Source organism: Desmodus rotundus, chromosome 5, assembly GCF_022682495.2.
Source record: "Desmodus rotundus isolate HL8 chromosome 5, HLdesRot8A.1, whole genome shotgun sequence".
Lineage (NCBI taxonomy): Eukaryota > Metazoa > Chordata > Mammalia > Chiroptera > Phyllostomidae > Desmodus > Desmodus rotundus.
The window spans coordinates 139,474,050-139,486,176 of NC_071391.1; the positions used below are offsets into that span (position 1 = coordinate 139,474,050).

Here is a 12,127-nt window from a genome sequence, read left to right on the forward strand (position 1 = left end):
TGAAGCATTTTAAGGAATCTTCACCCAGATAATTACTATTTGGTAAGTAACTTGAGTTCAGTTGCCTTATTTGAGGATGAATAGATCCAACAAGCACATCTATAATACAAAGTAAACTGTGATTTTTATTGTGAAATTCTCATAGATGGAAAATTAAACTGAATATTTATTCTGTCAATTTCATTTTACAATAATCTTATCACTTATTTTTGTACCATGTATTTTCAATTGCCTGTTTAGTGAAAATTAAAAAAAAACTTATAATTTTTGGCTTGTTTTTAATTTAAATTTAATCATTGAATTCAAGACCCCACCATAAAATGTGTTGCCAACAACCACATCCCAAGCCCCTAAGTATTTTGGTGGCTGCTGCAACCACAAGGAAACAGTTTTTGATTTCTATCACCCTAAAATGCCAGTGTTAGCAAAAGATGTGTTTCCCACAATAAAAACAAACTCTAGAATCTTTAAGGTCCTATTTAACAAAATTCTCATGTGCAAAATTCCACTCAAATAAATACATTTTTCTCATTTATCATTCCCATCCAGCATTTGTATTTTCAGTTAATTTTTAGGGGTATAATTTCTAAAATTAGGGCAATCAAACAGTAAGTTTTTCCTGCTTTCAACTTTAATGCTTCAATTCTCCTCCAACCTAAGTTATACAATTGTGGAGGATAAAACAGTCAACATCTGACTCAGAGCATGAAGAAATATTAGCACATGCGTTAGTCTGATCACTTGCCAGTTAGGAAAGGTGATGCTTTCTACCTTTACCACAGGAAAGAATTAACAAAGTATTAATTTATTAAGCCATTTCAGATGGTTCAGAGAAGGAACAGAGACAACAGGCTAGATAGCACACATCCTAAACTTGTTTTCCATAGTTTAATCTTCCTGAACCACTAAGCTTGGTTAAATACCTGCCCGACACAAAAGCCTCCCTAGGTCATTGAATGCATACATCGTCCGGAGAGCACATCGGACGCTGCTCTAAGGTAGGTCTACAACGCCCTGGTTGCACACACAAATGGATGTTTTAAGAATGCGAGGTTCTATTTCCCTTTAACCGTAAGAATTAAAACAATACTTATCACCATACGGTTGGATATTACTTCCAATAAGTACAATATTTATTAAACATATCTTCAGTTGTTCTGTTACATAGTGTGCAACAAATTACAATATTCTGCAGCCACAAATTATATGCAGAGTATGAAGAAACTATTAATCAGATAGTGTAATCTTTCTGTTTATAACTCTACAAGGAAGAACTAGCAAATCAGATCTTACATATAACATCTCACTAAACTTTATGCATGGAAAGTGACAGACACTGGTTGTGCTGTTTGATACAAAATGGCTGAACTTCATCTTCAGAAGACTAAACCTGACATCTAAACATGCCAATATAAACATCAAAACAAAATATATTCTAACCAACCACGGGAAACAGTCTGATATCAGGAAAGCAACAAGGATTACACACATTATTTTATAAACCAGCACACAAAGGTTTAAAACGGTTCTGAAAATGAAGTTAGCGGTCTTGAGTCAAGGGAATAAAAAAAAAGTCAGTATTGACCATTTACAATCTCTGACCTTTGTGGAGACGGTAAGAATCTGTTGTAGTGCAGCTACATACAGTACAATTCAGGCAATTTTGTTTTTTCACTTGGGTTCAGATTGCAAATTCATTGCTGTGAGAAAAGGACGGAGGCAAATTTTAGCAGCAGCCTCCACCTGACTGCTTGACCGGAGTGCTCTGAATTTTAACATTGGACTTCTCTGCACCACCAGCTGTTGCTCCAGGACCCATTCGCTTTTTAATCTCAGCTGCCATTGTCATGAAAGACTGTTCTACATTTGTTGCGTTCTTAGCACTGGTTTCCAAAAACGGAATTCCAAGGGAATCAGCAAATTCCTAAGAGAATAACAAGGCACAATTAACATTGAAAAATATTTTTCACTTACTACATTTCTATCTAATATGGGTGGTAAGGAAAGGCTAAGTTTACTGAATCCAAACAGGCACCATAAAAATACTGTCATTTCAAAGCATTCTAGTGCACATTTTAAAAGCCAAGGTGGTGGCTCACCTTCACATTCAGCTTGAAAATCAAACTAAACATACCTTTGCTGTTGTGTAGTCTACTACTTTCTTTGTGGTCAGATCACATTTGTTCCCTACCAACAACTTGTTGACGTTTTCACTGGCATAACGATCTATTTCCTGCAGCCACTGTTTAACATTATTGAAGGACTCCTAAGAAGACAGACATTTTTAAGAATGATTAATACAGTTCTCTGTAACCTAACAACTGTTCTAATGAAGCAAGTGATAAACAGAACTGTCTCTCTTGACCTAAGAAGAGAGAGTGAAACAACTCTAGCTACAAAATAACTATACTGCTGGCTAAGAAGTGAACTGATAACATTAAAATGACTATCCATACCTAAATGAGTAAGAAATTGGAATTTGAAGGCTTGAGGATAAAAATACCTTATTTGAGAGAGAACTACAGCTCAGCATCAAGCTGTAGCTCAAGCAAATTTGATAAATTTGAATTAAAATCTGATTATTTTGGTGTATGGATAGTTTAAGTGTTACTACTAGGGACTCAAAAAATATTACTTAATAAATGGGTCCAAAGTAAAGATGCTTGTTTTCCAGTCATATTAAGGAGAAGGAATTTTTCATTTTTAAATAGTTCATGGTAATGACATGAGAGTTGAAATTAGCAACAACTTTTCCTCCTGTTGTATCATTCACCCAATACAATCTACAGTCTTATAATTCTAGTTATCTCCTAATTAGCTAAGATATCATAGTTGTGGTGACATTTAACATTTGCTGCAAGAAAAAATAAGTTCTAAAAGTGTATTTTATTCTTTGACAGCAAAAAAAAAAAAAAAACAAAAACAACCAACTCTGAAATCTTCTAATTTTCTAATCAAAACAATAGTTATGGTCCTTGAACCACATTTTTCCCACTATTCCTGCAACCCTCACTTTCTCTTAAAGCAACCTTTAGTTTCTCTTTATCCTAAAATCTTCCTCTAGCTCATCCTATTTCTGTACCACATGCTCAAGGGAGCGACTGATAACCTTGCTTTGGGCAATTCTAACAAGTCTATAATTACCAGGCAAATTCCTGTTAATACTTAACACCAAGAACATGGTATAAACCAAACAACCCAACACTCCCAATAAACTCTTGCCAAAATGATTATTTAGTTGACAATAAATATAACCGGAGTCCCTTGAAAGCAAGTGTAAAACCAATTACTAAATTTTCTATTTAAGGAAAACAGGAAATTGTGGTTGACCAATTCACTAGGTACCCAAAATAATGTTTATGTGATTAACTTATTTGGAGGTAGACAAAGTTTTTTGCCACATAAATAATATGGATGGCTATTTATCAAACAGTAACTTCCTACTTTGTCACTGTAACACAATTTCCTCCTGGAACTTACCTGATCTGTCACATCATACACAACTATGATGCCATGGGCTCCTCTGTAATAACTGGAGGTGATTGTTCGAAATCTTTCTTGGCCTGCTGTGTCCCACTATTATAAAATAATCAAGAAATCCAAACAGTTCCATTAAGACAGAGTTGGGGAAAAGGGCAAGAGGAGGGAGAACAGTTAGTTTACAGTTATGGAAATGACCAGGATTTGATATTAGCCCTCAATGTTCACACTAATAAAGTGCATGGTAACTGCCAAATACCTGAAGGTCCAGAAAAGAACGTAGTGCCTCTAGATTAGTTTGCAGTAATGCTACCAGTATCACAAGGTCTTTGAGAACAGGAACTATGTCAAACTCTTCATATTCCTTACAGCCCTCAGCACTGTGTAAGACATTCAGTATGACTGCAGAAACAGGCTGACTTGAATAGGAAGGCTACTGGCCTAACACCCCTTTAACACAGTACATTCAGATGACTACCAGTCAAGAAAACACTTTAACCGTCTCTAGAAGGTATTATCTTAATCCTAGGGTCAATGTAAGGAAGATGATTCAAAATACTTTTATAAAATTCATTTTAAAAGTCACCACACTTGAACCACTTAGGCTTAAACACCAAAAACATGCTTAAATTACTACATTCAAGTTCTGGGTTTAAAAAAACTAAGGGGAAAACTCAGTTGTTAGATTTTAAAGTCTTGGTTTTAATTAACAAGGACAATGAGAATTTTGTTTAAGTAGCTCTTAGACAATGGTCTTTTACAAAAAGTGTATACTGAGAATAGCTACCTACTCTACTGGTGAAAGGTAACATCTTGATTGATAGAGAAGTAACAGACTGGTTACTGTAAAAAAAAAAAAAAAAAAAAAAAAAAAAAAGGACTCGAAGCCTAGAACAAGTGGATATTAAAATGCAATAGCCTTTAGGGGGAGGGAATTATAAAGTTTAGAAGTATATCTGTGAACTTGACATTCATCCCCTCTAATGTTTTAAATGGCAAAATTAAAAAACAACAAAAACCCAGTTCAGGAGCACTCAGTGAAATACTTCCTTTTCTAGAACCCAGCTGACACAGACCTGTTAAAAACAAGTACAATTTTGGGGAAATATGAATACAGACTGATATTAGGTAATATCGAGGCATTAGTATCAGTTTTGTTAAATATGATTAATGGTTACATAGTAAAACACAGATGCATACCAACCTATATTTGGAGTAAATAATGTCTGTAATTTAACATACTCCAAGGGAAAAAAAATAAATGAAGCAAAAAAGTTAACATCCTTAATCTAAAATAAACAAAAGCAAGTCAGAGCAGCTTCATTACTTTTTTTGTTAAAAGTACTAGCCTGAGAGCCCAGAAGACTTTAGATCTGTTGTCAGTAAAGAGCATCAAAGTCTTTCAGGATATCCTTGGAGAAGCATGAGCTTTGGAGTCAAGCCAACCTGACTTCAAAACATCAAATCTAGGTTCCTGGTTATTTAATGATAGGGATAGTTTCCTCATCTAATCCTAGGTGTCACTCACCTTATAGCATTGCTAAATGGGTTTAAATGAACTAATGTTTGTCAAATGCCTAGCAGAGTGCTTGACTGTAGAAGCTGTTCAACAGAACATCACAGAAATGCTTACACTATACCAGGCACTCAGAATCAGGATAGAGAGATGAATGAAACATAGCCCTCATAGGAGATCTCATTTCAGTGGGGGAAACAAACCTGGGAAAATCAGTCACACTGTGATTATGAGGGGTAATGTGGATTATATACCGAAGAAAGTTCTCCCTTCTCTACCCACCAACCCCTTGCACAAAGATAGCACAAGGAAGAAATAGTTTATGAATAAATGTTAAGAATTATAGCTGACTGAGCAATGGCATCTAAAGAGTAAAATTTCTGATGTCTCCTCACCACTGGGGAAACTCTCCTGAGTCCATATCCTAACAGTGCCTTCCTCTGTAATTGATCACCGTTTGTATATAATCCCATTACCCCTCAGAATCACAGGGTAACTGATTTTCCCATGTTTATCTCTCCCACTGAAATGGGATCTCCTCCTATGAGGCTATGTTAATCATTTGTCTCTGTAACCTCGAATCTGTCTGAGTGCCTGGCATAATGTAAGCATTTCCATAAATGCTTCATCAATGAACAATCACAGAAGTATGCCTTCATACTGTGGGTCTAGACTCCATACCCGCCCTGCCCTGCTGAATGTTTTGTGATCACTAACTCTGATAAAGTCCCAGATGGCACTAAGAGGATATTTAAAATATAGATCAACAGCCCTGGCTGCTGTGGCTCAGTGGATTGAGCACCAGCCTGCGAAACAGGGGGTCGCTGGTTCGGTTCCCAGTCGGGGCACATGCCTGGGTTGCGGACCAGGCTGGGTTGCCAGCAGGGCAGGGGGTGCGTGCAAGAGGCAACCACACATTGATGTTTCTCTCCCTCTCTCCTTCCCTTAAGTTCTCTCTAAAAATAAATAAAATCTTAAATATATGTGTGCGTGTATAAAAATAATTTTGAAAGACCTAGAAAACTTGGAATGATAATTGAAGCCAAGCAATCTGAAGTGTAATGGGGTTAAAAGTAAAATCTAGCATTCAGATTTAAAAACGGCAGTCACAAAGTGTCTTTAAAAAATTACAAACTCAAAGCCCTAAGATCCAAAGTGAGGAGCTATTTAAGTCCTTGAATGGATTAATGATGAGAAAACCCCATGAGTCCCTGAAGTCCAGAGAGGGGGGAAAAAATTCAGAGTCCAAATAAAGAGGATTTTCCTCACATAGTCCACACACTCTGGGCTATATGTCCTATTTGATTTCAGGAATCACATTTTAATAAGAGGTACTTATAAAACACATGAATAACTCAAACTGTAAAAGGTTCAGAAAACGTACTTCCAGAAAGGAATAACTAACTCCAGAAGTAAAGGTTGTGATAAGATCTGAAGCACAGGCTAGGCAGTAACTCGAATCCTCCCACAACATCATCAAAACTACAACTAAACTACAGAACAACCATCATTCAGAACTGCTGAACCAAGTCTACAACTAAGGATATAAAGAAGAAGCCACATTGAGACCACCAGGAAGGGCCTGGACACAGCTACACCCCCACACCCATATATGGCAGATTAAAAAGTCGGAAGGGATATTTGGCTGCCAAGGATCCCCCTTGAGGAGTGAAGATCTCAGCTCCACACCAGGTCCCCAGCCCAGGGTTCCAGTGCCTGAAGAGAACTCCCATTGTAACTTCTGGCTGTACAAGCCAACAGGGATTGTGACTGAGTGAGACAAAGGGTTTCTGGAATCCTAAGCACAGACTTACTCAGGCACTCCCTCTGAGCTCCAGCATGGGGCAGCAGCTTGAAAGGTGACAGGGACATACAGAGAAGAACTGAGTTTGTCTGGCATCAGGGCAAAAGCTGCAGGGGAAGCTTTCAAAGTACGGGCAGAGGCCATTGTTTCTTTTCTGAGCTCTCCCCCTAGAGCTGGCAGGCGGGCACCATATCTGAGTCTCCATCAACCTGGCTATCACTGTTCCCCCCAACCACCCTGGTTATTATTCCCTGAGACCCCCCCCCCAACTTGCCAGTTCACCCAAGATATTTCCATGGCTTTTCCATAGGAATGGCCTGTCTTGGCTCATGCTTCAGGTCTTCCTAAAATCTCTCAAAACAAGCAGCATCTGACCTCTGCATGCCTCGTACCTCTCACTAAGTGGCCCCAGGCCTGGCACTAGTAGCAGGGGCCTTGGTTTGCAGCCAGGCCTCTCCTGGGCACCTCCAAGCCTAGTACAAGTATCAGCCATCTGCAGAAGGCTTTACAGGCTCAGGCCAGGTGGCCCGGGCAGAATACAGGTGTCAGCTGACCTCTGACAGCACCTCCCAGGAAACCCCAGAGCCAGACACCTTCAGACCACAATGAAGCACCACCCGACCACCTCCACAAGCAACACACTCAAAATGCAAACTAAGCAGGCACCACAGCCCTCCAGAAGTAAGTCCTGCTCCATGGGGTGGGCCCCTGCATAGCTGATTCCCCAGAGTCCTCAGTGGTCACAGCCAATCCTTGCAGCTGATCAGCCTAGGGGTAAATCCCTCCCACTGACATGCCAATAGCAATCAAGGCTCAACTACAAGAGGAGGGTGGACACAGCCCACAGGAGGTGTACCAGTAGTGCCCAGCTTGGTGAATAAAAAGGCTATCCCACTGGACTCTGCAGGACACTTACTGCATTAGGTCACTCTAACAAACTCTGGAAACATAGGAGCTCTACCTAATACATAGAAACAAACACAGGGAGGCTGCCAAAATGAAGAGACAAAAAAAAAATGTGTCCCAAATGAAAGAAAAGAACTCCAGAAAAAGAACTAAACAAAACTGAGACAAGCAAACTACTAGATGCAGAGTTCAAAACTATAACAATGCTCAATGAACTTGGAGGAAAAGTAGATGAACAGCGAGAATTTTATTTTTTTGTTTTAATTTTTTTTTAAGATTTTATTTATTTTTAGAGAGAGGGAAAGGGAGGGAGAGAGGGAGAGAAAGATCAATGTGTGGTTGCCTCTCACACGCCCTCGCCTGGGGACCTGGCCCACAATCCTGGCATGTGCCCTGACTGGGAATCAAACCAGTGACCCTTTGGTTTGCAGGCCGGTAATCAATTCACTGAGCCACACCAGCCAGGGCAGTGAGAACTCTAATAGCATAAAAAAGGACATGGAAACCATAAAAAAGAACCAGTCAGAAATAAAGGATACCCTAACTGAAATGAATAATTTACAGGGGAGTAATAGAAGATTAAATGAACCCAAGAATCAAATCAGTGATTTGGAATATAAGGAACCAAAAAACCCCCACCTAATTAGAACAGCAAAAAGAAAAAAGAATCCAGCTCTGACTGGTGTGACTCAGTTGACTGGACCTCATTCTACAAAGTGAAAGGTCGCCAGTTCAATTCCCAGTTAGGGTACACATCTGGGTTGTGGGTTTGGTTCCCGGTCCAGGCACATACAAGAGACAACCAAATCAATGTCTCTTTCACATTGATGTTTCTCTTTCTCCCTCCCTTCCCCTCTCTAAAAAAATAAGTAAAATCTTTAAAAAAGAAAGAATCCAAAAAAATGAGGACAGTGTAAGGAGCCTCTGTGACAACTTCAAGGGTACAACATTCATATCAGAGGGTGCCAGCAGAAGAGAGGAAGCAAGAAATTGAAAACCTATTTGAAAAAATGACAGAAAACTTCCCTAGCCCGGTGAAGGAAATAGATACACAAATCTAGGAAGCACAGAGTCCCAAAGAAGATGAACCCAAAGAGTCCCACACCAAGACACATCATGATTAAAATGTAAAAAGTTAAGAGAGCATTGTAAAAGCAGCGAGAGAAAAGCAATTACCTACAAGGGAGCTCCCATGAAACTGTCAGCTAATTTCTCAACAGAAACTTTGCAGGCCAGAAGACATTGGCAAGAGATATTCCAAATCACAGGTGGCAAACACAAGGCCCACAGGCCGAATCCGGCCCTCCACCTTGTTTTATCCAGCCCAGCACTGTTTCTACCCGACGGCAGCGCCAAGCTCTCGCTTAACTGTTAAGGAGTAGTTATATTTATACAGTCCTAAAATTACATTCGGCCCTTTGAAGGCAACCGCCAGGCTGATGTGGCCCCCAGTGAAAATGAGTTTGACACCCCTGTTCTAAGTGATGAAAAGCAAGGAACTACAACCAAGATTATTCTACCCTGTGAAGCTATCATTTAGCATCAAAGAACAGATAAAGAGCTTCCCAGACAAGAAAAAGCTAAAGGAGTTCATCACCACTGTGACATACACTTTAAGAAGAAAAAAAAGATAAAAAATATGAACAATAAAATGGCAATAAATTCATGTCTATCAACAATTGAATCTAAAAAAAAAAGGCAGAACAGAAACAGACTTAGAAAGAACATTTTGATGGTTGCCAGATGAGAGGGGTGGGGCTGGGGGGTGGGTGAAAAAGGTGAAGGGATTAAAAAGTACAAATTGGTAGTTACAAAATAGTCATGGGGCCCTGGCTGGTGTGGCTCAGTAGATTGAGTGCCAGCCTGTGAACCAAAAGGTCGCTGGTTCGATTGCTAGTCAGGGAGCATGCCTGGGTTTGTGGGCCAGGTTCCCAGTTGGGGGCATGCGAGAGGTAACCAATCGATGTATCTCTCACACATCAATTTCTCTCCCTCTCTCACTTCCTTCCCTCTCTCTAAATAAATAAATAAAATCTATTAAAAAAAAAAAGAATAGTCATGGGGATGTAAAATACAGGGAATATAGTCAATAATATTCTAACTATGTATGGTGTCAGATGGGTATGAGATTTATCGGGATGATCACTTAGTAAGTTATATAATGTCTAATCACTGGGTTGTACACCAGAAACTAAAATAATAGTGTATGTCAACTCTAATTAAAAAACAATAATGATTTTTTTTAAAAGAAAGATTATAAAAATTAAAAATAAAGGGCAGACTGCCAACAGAAAAGGAATTAATCTCATTCAGGCAGCTCTAAAAGGCAGAGGAGAGAGAGCTAGAAGTTAAAGGAAACTGGCATCAGTTCAATATAATGAATTAACCATTAGAGGTTATTTATAAATGGAGCTAGCTTCTTTGATAAGCTGGGGAACTTCCCAAAAATGTTCAAAAAGAGGCAGCCGATAGGGAAAGGAAAAGGAGAAAAAAGATGAAAGGAAGACCAACTGAGTGACCTATTACGGTCTGTTCCAGCCATAGGAAAGTAGCAGTATATGACTGTTTTCACAAATATACACTCAAATCTTATGGAGACCAATGATCACACATAATTATAATCACTTCACATCAGTAGTTAGAGGCCTGGGTGCACCTTTCTGAAACATGTCTCTAACTTTATACTTGGCACCTGAAATATTGTGCCAAGTATGAAGTCCTACATATAATGGGGGGAAAATTAATATGGAAGGTAATCTCGTTTACAGGTCTAAAGTATTTCAAACTCTCTCATAACTATATCCTTGCAAGTCCTAATTTGGAGTACCAAGTATGTTAACTTATATAAAAACCCACAATTCTTTTGTAATGCACTTCTCCCCACCCCCATCAGAGTCTTATAAGAACAGGGAGCAACTAAAAAAAAAAAAAATTACCTCTGAGGTATGTCATATCATCCGTAACATTTGTATACAGTACCCCCTTCCCCCTTATCCACGGTTTCACTGTGGTTTCAGTTATCCACAGACAGTCACTGTCCAAAACTTTAAATGGAATTCTAGAAATAATTCGTAAGTTTTAAACTGCATGCCATCCTGAGCAGTGCAATGAAATCTCACAACATCACACTCTAGCCCACCTTTGACCTGAATCACCCCCTTTCCCCAGCATATCTACCTCACCTCATCTCATCACAAAGGCATTGTATTATTTCACATTATCACAAGAAGGGTGAGTACAATACAATATGATATTCTGAGAGATGACATTCATATATCTTCTATCGCAGTATACAGTTAGCACCTTACTGTGCCTTATTTATAAATTAAACTTTATCATAGGTATGTATACACATATAAAAAAAACACAGTATATGTAGGGTTCTGTACTATCTGTGGTTTCAGGCATCCCCTCAAGGTCTTGGGAGGGACCTATCATACTGCCCAAAAGTTTACAAAGGGCTTTCATACACATTATCATATACACATACACAGAGCTACTAGATTTGGTTCTTACAACAACCTTATGAGTTAGCAAATCAAGTATCCTCATACTCATTTCAGAGATGATAAACTGAGTCTCAGGAAAAAGGCTGAAGTAAGTTAACCCATGACTTTCTAAATAGTAAATATCAGAAAGAAAATAACAAATCCAAGTCTTCTGACTCCAAATCCAAACTCCCAGGTCAGTGTTTTATCAATTCCATCAAAAGAACAGTCACTGGTTTTCTATGTTACCTCACACTAATAGCCAGTTCCAAAAGATACCCATAAATTAGTATTTTTAAAGACCACAGACATGTCCACACTGGTAGTCCCAGACCCATACAATTGCCTATTTTTAATGTGGGGTTGGGGTTGTAAGGATAGACAAGGGGGCTTAGGCAAAGGGACACAAAATATTGAAGACAGAGCTATAGGTCATTTGGTTCTGCTAGGAACTGTAGATTAGTAATTAAATCAGCATCCATTTTTCTGAGCTGTAAAACAGGTTAGAAAAGCTAAGCTCCTTTTCAATAAAATTCTAAGACTTGGTACATACTATGTAATAAATACAAAAGAACTAAATAAACACAGTTGACCCTTGAATAACACAGAGCTCAGGGTCAACCATCAGTGCCGTCAAAAATTCACATGTAAATTATGTCTGCCCCCAACACACGTGGCTTTCCAACTGTCAGAAGACCCTTGAACAATGCAGGTTTGAACTGCATGGGTCAAATGAACTGCACACATCAACTGAAAAAGACCCATGTATAAGTGGACATGCACATTTAAAACTCATGTTGTTCAAGGGTCAACTATTCAATTTAGCCACATATGAAGAAGCTTCCCCTAGCTTTCTTTTCATGTCTCACCATATTTAGCACAGTAAAAGACATAAAGAAAATGCTCAATATACTTTTGATAAAAGGCAGGTAA

At 38.8% G+C, this 12,127-nt stretch overlaps 1 protein-coding gene across 1 annotated transcript in view; it reads right to left on the reverse strand.

Moving 5' to 3' along the window:
* Positions 1-1,104: 1,104 nt before the first annotated feature.
* The window catches only part of RAB1A (RAB1A, member RAS oncogene family), a 33,034-nt gene continuing 22,011 nt past the window's right edge, over positions 1,105-12,127 (reverse strand). The window contains exons 4-6 of the mRNA XM_024552715.4: positions 3,481-3,576; positions 2,135-2,266; positions 1,105-1,924 (exon numbers count right to left, since the gene is read on the reverse strand). Coding sequence (XP_024408483.1) covers positions 1,727-1,924; positions 2,135-2,266; positions 3,481-3,576 — 426 coding nt within the window. The 3' untranslated portion in view covers positions 1,105-1,726. The remainder of the gene's footprint in view (positions 1,925-2,134; positions 2,267-3,480; positions 3,577-12,127) is intronic.